This window comes from Aethalodelphis obliquidens, unplaced genomic scaffold (genome assembly GCF_003676395.1).
Source record: "Aethalodelphis obliquidens isolate GAN/ISIS:26980383/991018 unplaced genomic scaffold, ASM367639v1 scaffold39, whole genome shotgun sequence".
NCBI classification, from domain to species: domain Eukaryota; kingdom Metazoa; phylum Chordata; class Mammalia; order Artiodactyla; family Delphinidae; genus Aethalodelphis; species Aethalodelphis obliquidens.
Genome location: NW_020837983.1, coordinates 8505430 through 8527894, shown reverse-complemented (window position 1 = coordinate 8527894; position 22465 = coordinate 8505430). Strand labels below are relative to the sequence as shown.

General features: G+C 39.1%; 1 protein-coding gene across 2 annotated transcripts in view; it reads left to right on the top strand.

The window, feature by feature from the left end:
* Positions 1 to 22465, top strand: part of NIPAL2 (NIPA like domain containing 2) — a 74368-nt gene that overhangs the window by 21245 nt on the left and 30658 nt on the right. For both annotated transcript variants that reach the window (XM_027131490.1, XM_027131489.1), the window contains exon 4: positions 15974 to 16033. In XM_027131490.1, the coding sequence (XP_026987291.1) occupies positions 15974 to 16033 (60 nt within the window). The remainder of the gene's footprint in view (positions 1 to 15973; positions 16034 to 22465) is intronic.

The following is a 22465-nucleotide window of genomic DNA, read 5'->3' as shown; positions in this document are numbered from 1 at the left end:
TTAAGAGATCAAAATAGTTGGCAAAAAAAATACAACTTAAACAACACATGCACAAAAGAAAAAAGTCATTTCCTGTTTTCTTAGCATGTTAACTTGGAACAATTATACTACCAATTTCAGTTATTCACTGTCATGGTGCCACATTAACCACAAAGAAACTTGCATTTTGTAGCTGTAACATCTATGTTTCAAAGCCTGATTCCCAGTGTCTGAGTCTTAATAAATGAAATTAACAGTAGCAGAAAATGTTATACCATGCTTTTTAATCATTAATGAATTACCTTAAAGCATTTGTAATAAAATGTTATGTTTTCTTCATATGCTAAACTGACATTACACGTAGTTAGAGTCCTTGATTCCTGCTCCATAGGTTAGCATCTCTTTTACATTAAGAATTAGAAATAAAAACAAACAAATGGGACCTAATGAAACTGGAAAGCTTTTGCACAGCAAAGGAACCATAAACAAGACGAAAAGACAATCCTCATAATGGGAGAAAATATTTGCAAATGAAGCAACTGACAAAGCAAAAATCTCCAAAGTATACAAGCAGCTCATGCAGCTCAATATCAAAAAAACAAACAACCCAATCCAAAAATGGGCAGAAGACCTAAACAGACATTTCTCCAAAGAAGATATACAGATGGCCAACAAACACGTGAAAGAATGCTCAACATCATTAATCATTAGAGAAATGCAAATCAAAACCACAATGATGTATCACCTCACACCGGTCAGAATGGCCATCATCAAAAAATCTACAAACAATAAATGCTGGAGAGGGTGTGGAGAAAAGGAACACTCTTGCACTGTTCGTGGGAATATAAATTGATAGAGCCACTATGGAGAACAGTATGGAGGTTCCTTAAAAAACTAAAAACTGAACTACCATATGACCCAGCAATCCCACTACTGGGCATATACCCTGAGAAAACCAAAATTCAAAAAGAGTCATGTACCACAGTGTTCATTGTAGCAGTATTTACAATAGCCAGGACATGGAAGCAACCTAAGTGTCCATCGACAGATGAATGGATAAAGAAGATGTGGCACATATATGCAATGGAATATTACTCAGCCATAAAAAGAAATGAAATTGAGATTTGCAGTGAGGTGGATGGACCTAGAGTCTGTCATACAGAGTGAAGTAAGTCAGAAAGAGAAAAGCAAATACCGTATGCTAGCACATATATATGGAATCTAAAAAAAAAAAAAGTTTCTGAAAAACCTAGGGGCAGGACAGGAATAAAGACGCAGACATAGAGAATGGACTTAAGGACACAGAGAGGGGGAAGGGTAAACTGGGACGAAGTGAGAGAGTGGCATGGACATATATACACTACCAAATGTAAAATAGGTAGCTAGTGGGAAGTAGCCGCATAGCACAGGGAGATCAGCTCGGTGCTTTGTGACCACCTAGAGGGGTGGGATAGGGAGGGTGGGAGGGAGGGAGACGCAAGAGGGAAGAGATATGGGGATATATGTATATGTATAACTGATCCACTTTGTTATAAAGCAGAAACTAACACAACAATGTAAAGCAATTATACTCCAATAAAGATGTTAAAAAAAAAGAATTCGATATTGGTTATTCTACGTTACTATAAGAATGTGTAATTTTAGGACTTCCCTGGTGACGCAGTGGTTAAGGATCCGCCTGCCAATGCAGAGGACACGGGTTCGATCCCTGGTCTGGGAAGATCCCACATGCCATGGAGCAACTAAGCCCATGCACCACAACTACTAAGCCTGCGCTCTAGAGCCCGCGAGCCACAACTACTTGAGTCTGTGTGCTACAACTACTGAAGCCCGTGCGCCTGGAGCCTGTGCTCCGCAGCAAGAGAACCCCACACACCACAAAGAAGAGTAGCCTCCACTTGCCGCAACTGGAGAAAGTTCGCGCACAGCAACAAAGACCCAACAAAGCCAAAAATTAAAAAAAAGAAAAAAAACAAATAAATAAATTTAAAAAAAGAAAGAATGTGTAATTTTACAGTAATGTCACAATTATCCTACTTTCAAAATTTGTATGACTTACTAAATACATTTAGAAAAGAAAATATGAGATGTTGGTAAAGACTAAAAAAACAAGCAAAAATTACTGCTAAAAAAGAGAACAAAATCTCTAAGCCATGTTAAAATCAATAAACTCTTTTGAGTTTCACCCTTTATCTGCTGCTATGGAAACAGCATGTTTCTATGTTTCTGTGAATTTGGAATCTTCATTGAAATAGAAACAAGTTGATGGCTATTGTCTGGTAGCAACTAGATCAAGCATAATGTGCACCCACATATCCCAATTGTAATATTTCTCCTAAAAATTATATGATAGTCTTAAAAAAAAAGCATAGCTTAAACTGAAATAATGTATACTCAAAGAGAATTTTATTTCATTTTGAAAGTAGTTTCCCCTTCTTAATAATTTAAAATATCTTATTTAAAATACTTTCATGATGTACAATAGTAGAATAGTTAGCAAAGAACACTTTTGGCTTTCAAGAAATTGTTCAGTTAAAATCACCCTACTCTGAATAGGCACACAATTTATGTAATCATTTGACTTTTTTTTTCTTTTTTTTTTTTCATTTGACATTTTTAACATTTAGATAAAATCAGCAATTTGAGGATATCTTATCTTCTATTTACTACTGCACATACCACGTACATGGACATTCTGGATGTCTTTTTCTTCTCAAAATTTGAGAAATAATAGATAAAAGGTATTGTTACATTGTCACCTTGGGACCTCTACAGGCCCCAGTTGTTCTGAAAATGTTGTATTATTTTTCACAGTGAGTATCTGTTTAGAGGTGATCTTTAGTTTCGTTTCTTATTCTGCTTCATGCTCAGTTTCTATGCAATGTCCAAAGACAAAAGTGTCCGTGCAGATCAAACAGATGCCTGGGAGGGGGGGGAGGGTTGAGTGTGTGAGCCACATTGTACTGAAATTCTCCATTTATCTCTAGTCCCCCAGTCCTGGGAAAACTTTTTTCTGGGAATGAGAAGAAAAGAGCCATTCCAACTAACACAAAGAAAGGGGGATGTGCTAGATTTATTATAAAGATCAGCGATCTCACAGAAATGAAATATTAGCCAGACCTCTTGGGACCTGAAGTGAGAATTCGGAAATTGCCAGAGATGAAGGGCCAGCCTTGATACTCCTCATAGACCTTCAATGAAGACGCCTGTGAAGCTGCTCATTTTGGCATATCTTGCTCGAAACTCTCATTAATAACGGGAAGTTTTAAGTTTAACCACCTTCCCCTTGGACAGTGACCTGTCCTCCCCAAACTCCCTGAGGGGAGGGGGCAGTCCACCCACCTTCAAACTTGGAGATGGGCTTTTCTCAATGCTACAGATCATTTTTCTTTGTCTGCTCCTAGCCTGGATTAATGTTTCAACTTTAGAACATTTTTAGCAACCTCCCTCTCTGCCCATTTAAAATGATTCCAAGAAGTAAACTTATAGCCTCAAACATAAATTGTTTCCTGCTTTACAATCTTTGCAAACAGTAATATATGCTCATACATAACATTCTCACAGCACTCTTGCACTGAATTTAGGTCACTGTGCAATGCTGTGGGAGGGTGAGGGATGCTGGTGATTGAGAATTTTCCCCAGAACAACCCCCTACCACTTTTATAATTCTTCATGAAGATTCTAGAAACTCTAGAAAACTTGAAGCAAAAGGGACAGTATTTTTAATAAATACGTTATCTTACGGCTATGTCTACAGATGAGGCAGAAGAGTGTCTACACGTTACTGAGCTAGAAATTTTATTTTCCCTATGATTTCTTGGGAGCTTCAAGAAAGAAATCAAACCTTTCTTTGAATTTTTTTTTTTTAAAGATAATGTCTGTTGCAGTGTTGCATGAGGGATTGCATATTCTTTTCTGGCTTTCAAATTTTGAAAAGGAAAAAAAATAAGAAAGGAAGAAAACTGAAGTCCAGAACAGTTTTTTAAAAGTTTTAGCTCTTGAGTCTGAGTTAAGGAACTTTCTTCCATTTTCCTCATTCTCCTTGGGCAGCCTGGTTCATACCAACACACTGTGTTCCTTTTCTCCTCTCCAGAAGTAAGGATAAATTGTGTGAGTCACCTTCTCACTACATCCAGGCTGCTAATATTGTCAGTCCCACTGTTTTGTCTTACATAATCAAAATTCCTCCTCCCTTTGTACACTTCAGTGGAACAGATTTTTTTTTTTTTGTCTTTTTTTTTTTTTAGGACTAGCACTACAGTAAGCACCATGGATATTTCAGTTCTCACTCTACCCACGTTCCTGCCTGGAACCATCTTCCTTTCTATTCTTTCTTTCCCTCTATCTGTGTGGCCTGCTGCTCTACACTGACATGCTTACCTGGAGACAGCATTTCTCAAGCACTAGTTTTACTGATGGTTTCATAGGTGTTCTAAGAAACAAAGAATTCTGTAAGCAAACAGGTTTCCACAATATTGGATTTAAAATGTGACACAGGTTTTGTTAGTGGAGGACTTCTTGAGGCCCTGGGATGGGCCCAGGCATGCTGTCAGTCTTTCAGAGGCAGATGCAGTAAGCCAGCTTTCCCAAACCTATTGTCCACAAGGTGCCTTTATAAGAAGTATCTCAAGGGACAACAGTTTTGCCCTTCAAGCAATGCTCACAAGCAGTCACGGCATCCTAGAGACTCAAACAGGGTAGATAGCTGGCCAGTGCCTGCAGTGGGGGGTGGATAATGGGGAGTGATCCTGGTGTATAGGCAGATCTGAATTCCCAAGCCTGGGTCCAGCTTTTGGAGAAAGAGGATCAGAGCCCTTGTATCCTTGTATCACCTTATATTTTCACCCTCTTTTTCTCACTGAAGGGCTTCCTCAGTGAATGATAGGGCAAAAGCTTATTCTGACTAAAATGCTGGTTATATGCTGGTAGTATGATTAATTCTAGATTTTGACTTGTGTTTGTTTTTCCATTAATTAAGAAAGCTTAAGAGATGGTTTTTCAATTTCGTCTAAAGCCTCGGGTGGATACTCTTCTACAGGGCAGTAGAATGGTGGAGAGCGCAAAGCTCTAGGACCACACTGCCAGCCTTCAGATCTCAGCTCTGCCCCTGGAAAGCTCTGCGACCTTGGGCAAGTTATTTAAATGGGAATATGCCTCAGCTCCCTAATCTGTAAAGTGGGGATACAAATAGTTCTTACCTCAGAAGTTGTCATGGGGAAGAATTGAGTAAACACAAACACTTAAGAACGGTGTAGGATACATAGTGCAGTGTTGGATACATAGTGCAGTGACAACTAGCCATTGTCACTGTGATTTATAATAATTATTAAAAAGAAACAAATTACGTTATTCTTTTTTTGAATTTATTTATTTAATTTATTTATTTTTGGCCGCGTTGGGTCTTCATTGCTGCGCGAAGACTTTCTCTAGTTGCGGCGAACGGGGGCTCCCCTTTGTTGCGGTGCACGGGCTTCTCAGTGCGGTGGCTTCTCTTCTTGGGGAGCTCGGGTTCTAGGCACGCGGCCTTCAGTAGTTGTGCCTCATGGGCTCTAGAGCGCAGGCTCAGCAGTTGTGGCGCATGGGCTTAGTTGCTCTGCAGCATGTAGGATCTTCCTGGGCCAGGGCTCGAACCCATGTGCCCTGCATTGGCAGGCGGATTCTTAACCACTGCGCCACCAGGGAAGTCCAGTACTTTATTCTTTATAACAGAGTTTACTTCCATGCCCCTGAAGGTGACTGGTGGTTAAATTATCTAAAATGGATGAACCACTTCAAGAAATGCTTTTTATTGTTCTTATCCATGCAGTAATTAATTCTCAGGGAGCAGAAATGTGGGCTTTTCACAGCTCATTTGTTCAGCCATTAAGCAGCATTTACCCTTTGACTTCTCCACAAATTCCCCACCAAAACGTGTTGGAAAATACCAAAATTTCCAAATAACCTAACAATACCAAATACATTTAAAAAACAGACACAGAAATTTGTCCAAGGAAAAACATAGCAGTCTGAGACATGCGTGCAACTTTCTGTCTTCTTGCTCTGGCTTCAAAGCACTTTTTTTCACTTGCTAATTAACTTCAGAGAGGCTTTCAGGTCTAACTGCAATTTGAGAAAGTGTTTTCTGAGAAACTAGTTATTATACCAGAAATCCAATAAAAAGAAATAAGTTGGATATTCTGAGGAGTTTGTAATAAAATTTTAAACTACTGCTAATCTTTCCTGTCCCACTTCCCCAGGAGGCCTTTCTGGGCTTCTACACTAAATTAAACAGGCTTATTCTCTCCCCCCTACACGGGTCCTCTGCTCAGCTATTTGGTGCCTTTTTGTGAATTAGAAAAAGGCATCCTTTCTCATGATACTCTATTTCAGTCTTTCTGTCTGCAAATTATAATAATACAATAATTTCATTAGAGCAGGACACTCTGGTGCCATCTGTCAGAAAATTGTCCTGAGAAATATACAAGTCACCAAGATCTGACATGTGGGTGATGCCCCCTCAGGTGTAGTGTATTTGTGCAGTGCACAACCTGCTCGACTGCATGTAGCAGCCTTGACCCTATACGTCCCCTTTGGCAACTCTCATCATGTTCACAATGACCTATTTAATGCATTCTGGCCATTCAGCTGAGACCCAGGAGACTGGTGACTGTGTGTGCCTGCTGTCTGCTCTTTTCAGGAGAGCGTGGTGCAGGAAATCACACAATACAGCCTCACAGAATTGGTTTGAATTTGAATTATGATAAAATGAGGATTGGGCATTCTGGGATGCTCTGTTCTAGGATGCTGGACGAGAAGCGTTCTGTTCTGTTCTAGGGTGTTGTTTAAAAGATTTCAATTCCCAGTGAAGCACAATGGCTAAACATTTCATTGCAAACAACTTGTGAATACTCACTCCTGTAAATATTTAAAGGTTTATTAAGCTTGTCCTTTGGGGGGTCGAGTTATATTATTTGTGTATCTACAAAGCATGACTTTACATTTAATGTTTTCGTTTTTCTGTTCATCGCCATGACTGTGATCTGTGCTATGCGTCAGCATTGAGATGATTAAAAATAATAAAGTTATCAACAGTCCAAAGAGTTGAAGCCACAAAAAATTAAAGGAGGTTCGTGGTAGACCTTTCTCAGCATAAAACTGACTTGGCTAGGGGTGGCAAAGGAATGGGATATGAAGGGAGATTGTTGCAGCGGCAGGGAGGGTGGGAGAAATAAAACGTAATAGAGGACTTCCCTGGTGGCGCAGTGGTTAAGAATCTGCCTGCCAATGCAGGGCACATAGGTTCAAGCCCCGGTCCGGGAAGATCCCACATGTCGCAGAGCAGCTAAGCCCTTGAGCCACAACTACTGAGCCCACCTGCCACAACTACTGAAGCCCACGTGCCTAGAGCCCATGATCCACAACAAAAGAAGCCACAGCAATGAGAAGCCCATGCACCGCAACGAAGAGCAGCCCCTGCTCACTGCAACTAGAGAAAGCCCACACGCAGCAACGAAGATCCAACACAGTCAAAAATAAATAAATAAATTTATAAAACAAAACAAAACAAAACAAATGTGATGGACATTTTTCAGTTCTATACCTCTGAGTATATTGATTTAAAGTAATTAGAAAAGAGTTCAGAGAATATATCACCTTTTTCCAAGTTAAATTCAGGCAACAGTTTAGAAATAGTTAAAGATAAGAAACTAATATTGAATGAGCGTCCACCTTGCCAGGTACTGTATGAAACATACAACCTTGTTATTTTACTTAATTACTGCCCAGATGAATAGAAGTGAGTAATAAGTAGGTTAAATTTGAGATGAATTATATGAGATCAAACACTTGGAATTTTATATGGAATGATAAAATTAATAGCAGTGAGGTCTCCTTGGCCCTGGAATAATTTCCTAAGAGAAGTAGTCACCCTGTGACTAGGCTAATTTGAATTAAGGCTGGAAAGCTGACTGCACTGAGAGAATGAGGCAGATGACTGGTAAGTCTTTTCCATCTCTCATTTTCCCTAACATGCTGGCTTTTGCTCAAATTGAAATTCATGATGTGGAATATACGTTGTTTCGTGTATTTCTGTGTGCCATTATAAAGCTGTAAGCTGAAATGTGTCTGTATTCCATTAAATGATGGTCATAGCACAGCCAGAAAGCCCTGGTGAGGCCTTTTGGAATTCCAGAGAAGTCATCTCAAGCAGAAACTTTGGTCTCCAAGATTTTTATTAGAAACAAATGAAAGAAAACATAAACAGGCCAATGAGCGAGTGACCTGTAGTGTTCCACAAACCTCGATGCTGTGGATTCTCTCAGTCCTTTAGCGCCCTGTGCTTGGTGCCAGCCTGGATGAAGTCATTGGAGCTCTAAACCTCACGGGCTGCCTGTGATAGTGGCACTTTACACGGACGTTTATTTTAATGTTGGAAATATGCAGAAAATATCCCTTTTCTCAGTGGCTTGCTGGGTTGTCTGCCTTAGCATATTTGTCTCAAAACCAGCCTAAATAAGATGTGTGAAATAAATCTCTGAAGTTCTCATTTTGTGTCTGCTCATGCACTCTCAGCTGAAAGCATTCCTAAAACCTAAAAAACTTTATTTGAAACATCTTTTCCACCCATCCTTATTTTCTGAGAACGCCACAGTGTATTTCTAAAGAAATTGCTAATGATGATGTAATGCACTATTACATTTATAATACAGAGTTAATCCTGTCAGTGACAGTAGTTTTACTTTTTTGGACTCCTTTCAATTTAATCACTAATGTACGTCAAGAAAAATGTAGAAAAGAAAAGATTGGGTTTCCCTGGTGGCACAGTGGTTAAGAATCCGCCTGCCAGTGCAGGGGACATGGGTTCGAGCCCTGGTCCGGGAAGATCCCACATGCTGCAGAGCAACTAAGCCCATGTGCCACAATGACTGAGCCTGCGCTGTAGAGCCCGTGCACCACAACTACTGAGCCTGTGCTCTAGAGCCTGCGAGCCACAACTACTGAAGCCCGTACACCTAGAGCCCGTGCTCCACAACAAAGAGAAGCCACCACTATGAGAAGCCCACACACCACAACGAAGTGTAGGCCCCGCTTGCTGCAACTAGAGAAAGCAAGGAAGACCCAACGCAGCCAAAAGTAAATAAATAAATAAATTTATTAAAGAAAAAAGAAAAGATTATTGTTCATAATCCAGGTCAATTTCCTCATTTGAAATTATGCACTTTACCTACAATTTCATTATCTTCAATAAATGACAATGGCAATTTTTTTCCCTTTTTAAAATTGAGGTATAGTTAATTCACAATGTTGTGTTAATTTCAAGTGTACCGCAAAGAGATTTAGTTATATATATATATAATAGATACGTATTTTTTTCAGACTCATTTCCATTATACAAGATATTAAGTCTAGTTCCCTGTGCTATACAGTAGGTCCTTGTTGTTTACCTGTTTTATATATCGTAGTGTGTACATGTTAATCCCGAACTCCTAATTTATCTCTCCTACCCCCTGCCCCCTGTTATTCCTTTTGGTAACCACAAGTTTGTTTTCTATGTCTGTGAATCTATTTCTGTTTTATAAATAAGTTCTTTTGTATCATTTTTTTTAGATTCCACAAATAAGTGATAACATATAATATTTGTCTTTCTGTGTCTGATTTACTTCACTTAATTTGATAATCTCTAGGTCCATCCATGTTGCTTCAAATGGCATTATTTCATTCTTTCTATGGCTGAGTAATATTCCATTGTATATATATACCACATCTTCTTTATCCATTCATGTTGATGGACATTTAGGTTGCTTCCACATCTCGTCTATTGTGAATAGTGCTGCTATGAACATGGGTGTGCACGTATCTCTTTGAATTATAGTTTCGTCTGGAAGTATGCCCAGGAGTGGGATTGCCGGATCACATGGCAACTCTATTTTTAGTTTTTAAGAAACCTCCATACTGTTCTCCATAGTGGCTGCACCAATTTACATTCCCATCAACAATGTAGGAGGGTAGGAGGCTTCCTTTTTCTCCACACCCTCTAGCTATTTTTTAATTAACATGAATTACTGGACACTTTCATTCCTGCCAATATGGATGGTGGGACAACTTTTCTCTCCATAAAGAAACATTTTTCAAAGTGTCACATCCTCAGATTTTCAAATCCTAATTCCGTGGAATTCACTGTAATTGACACTTTTCCCCTCCAATTGTACAACTAACGGGGAACCGTCGTTTTGGAGAAGTCAGTACCTCAAAACGGCCAGAGTTGATTGAGCCCATGAGCACACTCAACGCGTCCACGTGTTTGAAGCTTGATTGTGACTGACATGAAAGTGCTTTTGTGGTTTGCTTTTTAGCAGTACAATAAAGTTGCCATTATAAGTGGTCAGAAACCACAAGCCAGATATTTACATGTGAGGATCTGTTTGTAGCATTATTATATAAATATGTTCTTTTCATGTCATGGGTTCTTTTTTTTTATAAAAGAGTGCTTTCTTTACTACTTTGTCTTCTACTTTCCTATATTATAAACATATACCCTGCTTTCTCTTCAGATCATAGAGGTTAAACAATAACTTGAATATCCAGGCAGGAAAATTGATGACATTTTCATTTGCGGACTAGATCAGAGTTTACAAACTGGTGGCCTGTAGACCAGATCTGGCCACTGTTGTGTTTTGCTTGGCTCAAAGAATGTATTTTAAAAATACAAATTAATTTCCCATGTTTAAAAATTGGATAGTGATACACAAAAACTGGATTTTTGTCTTAAAGTATCAGATTTGGTAACACTGGACTTGCAGTTGGCTAGGGCTGAATTCTGACTGCCACCTTTCACTAATCTTGTGTACGCCAGGTCACCACCGCTCCACAGCCCCTCATCGCCACAGCCCACCACCCTCATTATTCTTTCTTCTTTAGAGGATTACCTAACTGGCCCCTGGAGGCATTTGAGTTTGTGACCTGTGGACCAAAGGTTTTTTTCTTTCCAGCTTTATCAGATAAGAATATCATATCCATAATCACATTTAAGTAAGGTGTAATTGAGTTTTAAAACTTTGGGTTAAATTTGTCTTTTTAGAGGTGGTCATAAAAGGGTAAAACATGGAAGGAAGTAAATAAATGTGAACAAACTCGTTTAAAAATAGCCATACCATAACACATTTAAATAGTTACTGAAGTCTCTTCTGTGCTCTTCAACCTTTAATAAAAAAATTATTATCTGGGGAGAAAGGGAATTTAAGTAAAAGGTGCACATATATCTTAATGTTGAAAATGGAAAAAAGGAATGCCAATTTACCTGTTACTCTACAGACACAAAAATCTAAACTCACGTGTAAAAGTCTACCCTTGAGTGTCATTGCTAACATATAGAAAGTTGACGCTTAACTTCTGGTTTACTAATCCCCATTAGTAGCTATTACAGAAGATAATCTAAATCAAGTTTGTACATCCTATCTGAACTCTCATATGCCAACTCTTGACCACATTAAGGTAAGTAGCTCTTCCATAATTACAGCCAGCTCTTGTGATGTCAGAGTGGAGGTGAATGAAGAAGAAACGAAGGTTTATTCCTACGTAGATCAGGAAGCATTAGGGAGCTCAGCGTCAGGGCACATGTCTTGGGACTGGCACCTCCCCTATGCCTGGACCTGGTTCAGCTGAAGCCACGGGGATCTTGCTAGGCCTCTATCTGTTTTCATCTAGAAATCCGAATCCGAATGCCCAAGTGTAAGTTTCCTTGCATCAACCTTGACAGGAAATCGTCTCCATTCTGGTTGTTAAACCAAGTGACATTTAATGGCTGAAAAGAGTAGAGATGACTCACCAGTAGGAGTCAGTCCATTATAATTGTTGCTGAGATTCTCCTGACCATAAAGTATTATGATGAAGGCCAAGTGACTACCTTAATACACTGCCCCATGGGCGCACTCTTTTGAACCAAAGAAAATCTAGAAAAAACTTTTTTGTCCTTTCCTCTTACAGAGTATTCCTACTATATTTTTTTTAAATTGATCATTTATTTCTTTTTTTTATATTTATTTTATTTATTTACTTTCTTTTGGGGGGGCGGGCTGCATCAGGTCTAGTTGCGGCATGCGGGGTCTTCATTGAGGCACGTGGGATCTTTCATCGAGGCTCGGGCTCTTTGTTGTGGTGTGCAGGCTTCTCTCTAGTTGTGGCGCACGGGCACCAGGGCGTGTGGGCTTTCTAATTTGTGGCACACCGGCTCTCTAGTTGAGGCGCGCGAGCTCAGTAGTTGTGGCGCGCGGGCTTAGTTGCCCCATGGCATGTGGGATCTTAGTTACCCAACCAGGGATCGAACCTGTGTCCCCTGCACTGAAAGGTGGGTTCTTTACCACTGGACCGCCAGGGAAGTCCCCCTGCTATATTTTTTTCCCCATAACCACTGTTTGAATTTTGGTATGTTATCTTTCATATGCTACCTTTTACCTTCTTTTTTTAATGCATTATGATCATTGTGGTCACAGTGCCTCTGGAGTCACCGTGTTCACTGTGTAACGAATTTAACTCCAGTGTCCAGGATCACGCTGTGTAGACCAGTGTCTGGGAGCACTCTCTGTGTAGACCCACGTCCTGTGAAGGCCAGGATGGAAAAGGATTCACGAACCTCTGCCCAAATATGCCTGTAGTCAAAAATGTACACAAAACTCTGAGTGCTGAAGTTAGTGCTCAGTGGTAAACTATAGTTTAATAAGTTACAAGTGTGTTCTGTTTTAATGCTTTTGAACTATTGATCTTGAAATACTCTATTTTTAAATATTAAATTTTACTATAGGAATAAAAGTGTAATCGTTTTTCCCCCGTTGTACATGTTTATTAGGCAATGGTTGTTGATGTAGCAGCAACTAGACAGGGTTGAGTTTGACAGATCTCTGATTGCAAATATATATGGAAGCACTTCAGTTTATTTCTCTTTTCTCATTTAAAAAATTTACTTCTGTTCTTAGAAGTCATGTTATTAGCTGTTGCTCAGAAACTGTCTTTTTCTCAGCACAGCTCTCATTTTAACATTGTTTTGCAAGATAAATGAGTTATAAGTAGATGTATCTTAATAGAATGTTCTTTTTTATTAGTTTCTTTGATAGATAAACTTATTCTCTTATCTGAAAATTTTGCAGAAAGTCACATTCTCTTAAAACTTAAAAAAATGCATCAGACATATAAATTCTTTCAGAAAGTAAAGGTAGCGTATTTATGTTTCATAAAACTCTATTTTATGTCAATTGATACAATTTGATGCTTATGGTATATTTCAATTTTATTGTTACCAGTCATGTCCTTTTTGCTTTCAGCAGTGAAATTATCTCCTACATAACATTCTTCCCTCTTCCTTCTGAAAGTGAAATTATTTATGAGATGGTGGCTTAGCAACAAGAAGAGAAGGAAAATGATCCTTTCTTACTCCAAGAGAGAAATGGAGTGTCGTGTATTAGAAAGAGCTCTGGACTGGAATGAGGAAATATGCATGCTGGTTCCAGCTGTGCTGTTATATAAATGTTTGTTAGATGAATGGGTCAGTTTCCTTGGACCTCAGTTTCCCAATTGTAAAGTTTAGAACCTAGAGTAGATTATCTCTCTGTCTACTATTAGCTCTAAAATTTCCTTATTCCATGTAAGCAATGCCTACCTTCTTATTGGAATCCTTTGCTGTGAAATGGTCAGTTCAAGTATTGTTATAATGGAATGCGTTTGGTATGTGTTAGTGTAATGATACCTCACCTATTTTTTGTTGTTAATCTATCTCCCTCCCCTTGGGAACATTCCTTACCTAATTACACAAGAAGTCAGTAATGGGAGTGAGGTCTTGATTTTTATACTTTTATACTTTAGTATACACTTTTATACTTTTCTAATGCTCTAACATGTGAAATTAGTTTCCATGAATTATTTGGTCCAAATCTGAAATAGAAATTTATCATACATTTTTATGCTTGTCCCAAACTCAATTCTTAATGTAACAGGCTACATGGCTATACATTAATTTATCTTCAGAAAATATTGCTTTAATGTTTTAAAGCCATGTCACACAATAAACTCATGCTTGGTGGACATTTCCCATGCTCTGTTTATTTTGTGTGAAGCCCCCATTCCTATAAATAACCTGCTCAGGAAAAATTTGCAAGGACATAGCTCAACTTGAATGAGAGAGAGCTAGGTTGAAAAAAAGATGGAAAAAACATATGTGGATTCCAGCTTATCCTGAATGAGTGTTCTGGCGTGGATTTTATTTCGTTTTAAATCAATTCCCAGAGCACCAGATATAGTTACATTCAAGCTTCACTGATTTAATGTATTATAATTCAGATTCATTAAAATTATATCTATGAAGAATTTTTAATGACATGGCAAATGGTAATACAGTAACTGAGGAAACTGAGAAAAGAAATTTTGCCTTACAGTTTGATCTCAACCAGAGGGACATAAACACACAAACATATTAACTGTGGTTCTTTCCTAGATGATGAGATTATTTTATAATGATTTTCCTTTCTGTATTTTTGCTTTAAAAAAAATAAGAAATGCAACTAATAGTTTTTGTCAAATATTTAAAATACAAATAATTGTTTTTTGTTTTTGTATTATTGCAAACTTGGATCTTCCCTTGCCTCTACTCATGACTCCATAAGAGGAACAGCTCAGATTCAACTTACCCCACACACACCTGAGGCCATAGCAGTAGGTCATGGCACAGTTGTAAGGCTGAGGTTTCAGTAGCATCAATAATGGGAAAGAGGGTCTTCAACATCACAAGGGTCAGCAAATGCAGGAGATCCCACCAACACTTTTATTTATGTGCTGAGTACTAAGGCATATCTCAGAGTAAAAGGCATATCTCAGAGTAAAAGGAACTGATAACCTTTTGCAGGCATATCTCAGAGTAAAAGGAACTGATAACCTTTTGCAGGAGACAGGCAAAAAAAATCCTAAGTCTAACAAAAAAGTTATATGTTATAAGGGGTAATCACACATATGGGTGGAGTGGTCAACTCGGTCTGGGGGAATCCAGAGGTGATGCTCGAGTCTAGAGTTGGGTGAAAGGATGGAGGCAGAGTTGCCCAGGGAATAGCTTATATAAAAGTCCTTTAGCATGAAACTCAATAGGGGTTCTGGGAATTACGATTATTTTAGTAAGAGTGGACATAGAATATAAAAGAGATCGAGGGCAAACGTGGCAAGGAAATTGTCAGGAGTAAGATCACGGCTGTCTTTGAATGTCATGCTTAGTAGTTTGGCCTTTGTCTCTGGATGGCTAGAAGCCATTAAGAGGTTTTAAAGCTGTGGTTTTACATTAGATTTCCATTTTGGAAAGACGACTCCTAGTGCTGTGGGGAAGGGGTAGTGAAATGGGAGGCTCCAGAGGGAAGCTACTTTAACGGTCTAAGCCTGAGGTGAAGCTGACCTGAACCATGACAAGGGAATGAAGAGGGGATGACTTGAGAGACAATGAAATCCAGACTTAAAAGACCCAGTAGCCTGTTAGATGTGTGGTGTGAAGGAGAGGGGATACCAGGAGGAGTCTTAGGATCCTGGTGTTCAATAGAGGTATCCCTGGAATAGGTATTATGGGAGGAGATGATGGGAAATAATGTTTCCGTTTGGAATATATTTAAAGTTAAGACTTCCTCCTTTTCATCCTTTCTTCTTTCCTTCCCTTCTATCTCTTTCTGCCTTTCCATCCCTTCCTTCCTTTCTTCCTTCCTTCCTTCCTTCCTTCCTTTTCTCTACATTCATTCATTTAGTAAACTCTTATTAAGCCCTCACTGTATACCATGCACTATCCCAGTCACTGTCGTAGGTTCATGGTAATCCACGCCAATTTCCATGAATCCTCAACCAGGAGGGGCAAGAGGCCATCTTCACAGCCCCAGCCGCCAGGTGTCTCTGACCAGGACACAGCTAGTCAGGCCTAAGACTACTTAACTCCTTTCAAATGGCATTGCATAATATATGTTTTTATATTTGGAAACACCACTAATGGCCATTTTCTTTCTAGGTAGTGCCATTATTTCTGTTATGTTTCTGAAAGAAAATTTGAGAGCCTCAGATTTACTAGGTAAGTAATTATTTAATTCATGTAATTAAAACACTGCTTGATGAGGAAATAAATAATCCTATCCAATAAAAATATGTGTTTTAAAAACAGGCAACACATTACTGAAATGGATATAGTCTCATCTAGAGGCGAACATTATTCTATCTTGTAACTGCCATCTGCTCTTTGACAAGAAATACGTGCACCTTCATCATACCCTCTGCCCATGCCATTGACCACAGCAAATCATTATTTTACAGTATTATTATTATGAATGTTACGAAATTTTTATGAACATAATAAAATCCAAGAAAACATCTGTGTTACCTAATAGAGTATTCCACTTCATAGGACATATTTGATAGATTGTTGTATGAAAGTGCTACATAAAAATGAAAACCACATACAAAAATTAGATGCACCAAATAACTGCCTAATTTCTATTTAGCCCTTTCCAAAAGTAACATAGAATGTTGATCTTCAAAATTTTATTTAGAAATACAGCTATTAATGGAAAATCACAGTAGCCTTCCTGGCTGTAAAAGATTTCCGCTATATGGCAAAGCCATCACATATTGATCGTATCTTCTACCTCTAGTTGGAAATATCATTAGTGAGAAGAATTATAGAGCTTCATATTTTCTTCCTTGACAAAATCCTGTCTGAATTACTGCTGACATATGATAATGAGTATAATACTTTAGAAACTTTAAATAAATCTATGTCTACTCAGTTCCAAAAAGATCATTTTTAAAAAATTTTGAGCTTAAATGTGACACCAGTGTTGGTATGTTGAACATTTGTTTCCCTGATCATGTTTCCCTTGAGCCTAGTGTCTTGAAAGAGTTTTCACTTTTTCTTTTTCCTCCTTGGTTTGATTCTGCTAGTAGAGTTTTTAGTCAACATTGTCAAATTTTCATGGTTAAAATGTTTTTCCAAATGCATTCATATGTGAATTCAAATATATTATTTTTCTGTACTCTTTTTTCGTACTATGTTTATGGACTCATTTGGGGAGGTGGTATGGAATTAGAAATAAGAATGAGCAATGCCTGAGTTTTATAGATTAAAACAACTAGGTCCTACATTATGTTTCTCATTTATCAAAAGTCTTAGGGAACTTTAAATCATTTAATCTAACATATGTCATCTTTTATAGTTAATGGTTGGTTAATGTTTAAATAAATGTAAGGTATTTAATGATGTAATACAGATGGATGTAAAGGAAAACTTGCCAATTATCGTGAACCCTTGTGATAAAAAGATGATTAAGACAGAATCCCTGCCTTCAGATAATACAGTCAATGATAAAATATATACAAAAACACATTTTTTTCAAAGCAGAAGATAATATGTATCATAATGCCTTGAGCCTTTAGTGTGGAGCTGGGTTTCTCAACCTCAGCACTACTAACATTTTAGGCTGGATAATTCTTCATCCTAGGGGGCTGTCCTATGCGTTGTAAGGTGTTCAGCAGCATCCCTTTTGGCCTTTACCCAGTAGATGCCAGTAGCACACTTTGCCCCAGTTATGACTACCAAAAACGACTTCAAACACTGTCAAATCTCCCCTGGGGGGCAAAATTGCCTCCGGTTGAGAACCACTGGTTTAGAATAAAGAGAGATTACTCCAGCTGGGAAGCTCAGAGGGAATTTTCTACAGCAGAGGTACCATTTGAATCAGTTCTGACAGCTGAATAGGACAGGCATGGGCCACATCCAAGCATTTGGAGAAAGACATACAGAGGGAATAACACGAGAAGTGTTGACAAAGGTACAAAAAAAGTACGGCAAGTTTCTATGTAATACTGTACTACAACCACTGCCAATGAGGATTAGGGAAAAAATTAAGGCAAGTCATAACTATAGAAAGGGAAGAAACAGAAATATCAATAGGTGCCAATGATTTGATTTTATACTTAGAAAACCCGACCAACTAAACGTTGCTAAAAGCAGTATACTAGCTCGACATCAAAGGATATAAATTAAACTCACTCTCAAGGGTTCAAATCTGTATTCAACTTCTGCTATCAACTGTGTGGCCAACGTATTACTTAACTTCTCTAAGCCTCAGTTTGCTGACACATATAGACGACTGTTTTGGGGGGAGGGGGTTGTTTGTTTTTTGTTTTTTAATCTTTGGCACGCGGCACGCAGCATGCAGGATCTTAGTTCCCCAACCAGGGATGGAAGCCACGCCCCCTGCAGTGGAAGCGTGGAATCTTAACCACTGGACGGCCAGGGAAGTCCCTAGAAGACTGTTTTAAGGGTCACATTGGATAATTGATACATGCACTTTGAGAAATGTAAAGCCCTGTTAATAAAATTGGCATTATTTCTGTGATCAACTTCATTACCAAGAGGTAATACTAAAACATAAGAAATAGGAAACACACACACATACACACATAAGAAAAACACAAACAAAAACCTCTATTAGGTCTTCCCTGGTGGCGCAGTGGTTGAGAGTCCGCCTGCCGATGCAGGGGACACGGGTTCGTGCCCCGGTCCAGGAAGATCCCACATGCCGCGGAGCGGCTGGGCCCGTGAGCCATGGCCACTGAGCCTGCGCGTCCGGAGCCTGTGCTCCGCAATGGGAGAGGCCACAACAGTGAGAGGCCCGCGTACCGCAAAAAACAAACAAACAAAAAAAACCCTCTATTAATTCTTTGCTAATTTCTCTTACTTTAATAGCAGTCAACATTTATCAAATATTTACCCCTTTCAGGTACTGTGTTTTACATGAACCACCTCATTTAAATGTAGGAACAATCCATTTATAGAACTGATACTTAGGTTAAATAACTTATCCAAGGTCAAATAATTAGTCAGTGGTGGACCAGTGTTCTAATAATGGCAGCCTGATTTAACTATAGCATAATGGGTGAGGGTAAGTCTCAAGTGTCAGAGAGCTATGTGACCTTTGCTAAGTTACTTAGTCTCTTTAAGCCTCATTTCCTCAACCTTAAAATGAAGTATTACCTATCTCATAGGATTAAATGAGTTCATGTATGTAAATCTCTGAGAACGGGGTCTGTCATGTAATAAGTCCTCAATAATGTCAGCTATTATTATCCTTATTACTAACACCACCACCCACCACTACTGGTTCATGAGAGGAAACCTTGACTAGGATATTCTAACAAACTTTAGCAATCCAGGTAACATTTCGCACAACTCTGGCTGAGTTTTTTTAGCCTTTTAACTTAATGCTTTTTGAGCAGGGATATGTCTGATGTCACATTTGTTTCATACTGTAATTAAAAGTGATCAATTCTTGACTTGAAACTAGAGTCACAGGAATAAGAAAGGATTTAGTCACCGATTCCATACCCATGCTTCCAAACAGCAATATCATACGATTATCGTGATCTAAGATGTAATAACCCATTTCATGCGTGGGGAAGGACTTTTCCCCAACCGTACTCAGTAATGTGTTAAGTCATCTGTATTTTCTTTGGGCCTGTATTGCTGTTGCCTTGAGAAAATTTGGCTTTTTCCATTAAAAGCTAAAAATGCTTTTTTTTTTTACAGGGACTAAAATCAAACAGGGAAAAGAGTAGTTAATGGCATTTTTTGAAAGATTAACATATAAGCATGCTAAAAACTAAATCGTCAAAATGAAAAAAGAAAATCATTTACTTTTCCCTGCTTCAAGCAAATGAAAGTTTGTTTTTCATGATGGAACAAATGAAGATTTTTTTGGACCATGTGGAAACAAGCTGAATTAATTTATTGCCAAATGTTGCTCTGTGGCTATGAAGCATTTCAGCACTAGCCTCAAAAAATGACCTCACAAAAGCTATGTCTGAAAGGAATCGCCAACTATTATTAACTCAATGACAGGTTTTGGACTGTGCTCTGATTCTTAGTGGATTAATAATTTTAAATTATTTTAATGATTATTTTTCCTCTAAAAAGCACCAAATTTCTCTCCCCTTCAAGCAGAACTATAGTATTTTCCCCCTCTTCGCCCTTAGTCATCAAAAATCCTGAATCTAATAGTCTGTGAGATCCTAGTTGATTTAATCCAGATAGCGTCATCATAAAAAGAAAAATTATAGTCAATTCATCAGCACTCTCCAGAGACCAGTAACTTGATTATTTCAAGTCACCTATAAATGGTTTCCCCAGATAGAACGTCAAGAGATTAATAGTGAGACAAAAACCACCTCCTTCCTTCCTACTCCCACACCAGAGGTCAGCTTGGTTTGAAGCCAGTATCTAGAATGCAGATCTAGCCAAACGAACCATCATTTCTGGTTGAGAGGACAGATTGGCTATTTGGTCTTAAAACTGCCTCAAGAAAGGTGGACTTTCTGATGCTAGATTCAGAACCATTGGGATTCACTATATTATTGAGACTTCCCAATCCAGGGCTCCTTCAGGATTTAGCTGCCTTCAGCCTAGGGAATCTGGAAAGATTGTACTGAGGGGAAGGCATCCTTTGGTGTTAAGAGGTCCAGTTTATGCTGTGACTCCTGGTAACCCACAAAAGCAATAGCTGGACCCCCATTGATCAGGAGGCATATAGCAGGCTCCAAGAGAACCAGCCAGCAGTGTTGGGTGACATCAGGTTAGCTGAATTTTTAAAACTCTTATGGCTACCAGAAGTCAGGTCAAGCCAGATTCCAGAAGCTAGCTAAAAGGCGGTTAACACTAGCTGGCATTGAGCCAGAGAGTGGGGACAAAACTAAACGAGATTTCAGGTTTTACTTAAGGAGAAGGGTGGGCTGGGAAATCAGATGTCAGTTGAGGAAGAACTGTGCAAGTAGACCCTAGAATCCAAGGCTTGCACAGGTGAGGAACTCAGCAGGTTGGAGATGCCGGTGAACAGAAGCATAAGGAGAAGCCTGATTCTAGGCTGTTTTCCCTTCCACCACTTTTATATTTCAACTTCAGTCCACAAGTATCTATAGGAGACTTTTGCAACAGAACTTCAGTAGCCTCTTGAAACAGAGGCTGAATTCTCACAGCTGGATCCAGTTAAATGTCAGGCATTTCTCAGAGTATAAAACATTCCTCAAAACACTACTTCAGGATGATATAAATGGTCAAATATGTTTAGAAAATATTACAGTCATATCCTCCCTAAGGAGATTCACAATGAACACTAACACACTGAGGATCTCAGGGGTCTTCCAGTAAAAGAACCATTTAACCTGGTTTAACTCACCTCTTTCCAAATAGATTTGACTTGAGACCTTTTTTGGTGGAGGGTCCATCTTATGAAACTGGGTTCTAGGGAACACCAGTTTGGAGACACTGTTCTAAAGGAACCTCAGGGCCAGTCAGGGACCCCAGGGACCACTGCTAGGAGGAGTCAGTTCCTTCTATCCCCAGTGGGGATGCTTCATCCAGCCTCAGGTTATGGTCAGTACAACTCCTGGGTGCCACTCACTGAGACTACAATGTGAAGGACAGCCGTGAGGTGTCCGTTCATCAGCTCTGGTCCATTGTGCATACAAGAGGTAGAAGAGTGTAATCACTGAGAATAAGTTACCAAGGTCCAATCCAAGCTCTCCACTTAGCTAGAAAATCCCAGTCAAGAGAGTTATTCCCTCTGTGACTCAATTTTCTCCTGTGTCAAATGTGGCTAGTAATACTTTAACAGTATCCAATGTTATATATTATATAATACATAATGTACATATAGTATATGTTAGTATAGTAACATGGTGGTATAGTTATTTTTTGCAGGCTTTTTTGTAAGAATTATTATATGTGTATAAAGCATTTAGAATTGTGCTAAGTATTAGCTATTACTATTATAGTTCTTATTATCATCACATTTCTGTATGACAGTGATCATAATATAACTCTCATGTCAGCCACAATTGTCTATGAAATCTATAGTTTTAAGAACATCACTTAAAAAGAATGATACTTGGGCTTCCCTGGTGGCGCAGTGGTTGAGAGTCCGCCTGCCGATGCAGGGGACATGGGTTCATGCCCCGGTCCGGGAAGATCCCACATGCCGCGGAGCGGCTGGGCCCATGAGCCATGGCCGCTGAGCCTGCGCGTCCGGAGCCTGTGCTCCGCAACGGGAGAGGCCACAACAGTGAGAGGCCCGCGTACTGCAAAAAAAAAAAGAATGATACCTTCCTTTGCCCTCCCAGGATACCTAGTCTGTCTACTATAAAGAGCAGGGATGAGTTTGCTTCCCTGCTTTGTACATATGACAAGTTTATAGGAAGAGATTTTATTAATACTTGTGTACTGTATCAAGCTAAATCTGAAACTCCCATCAGATCATTATAGACTTTTATGTGACTTGAGTCATATTTGATGAGAAAATGTATTTGCTGCAGGTCTGGGCATGAGGGTGGTAGATGAGGTCACATCCCTGTATCGTGGGTCATGTCCAGCATCCCATGGTTGACCCCCACCTGCAGCTTACCCACTGCTGCCCGACTGCTCCACCTTTGGTCCCCTCCAATAGCCAGCTCTTGG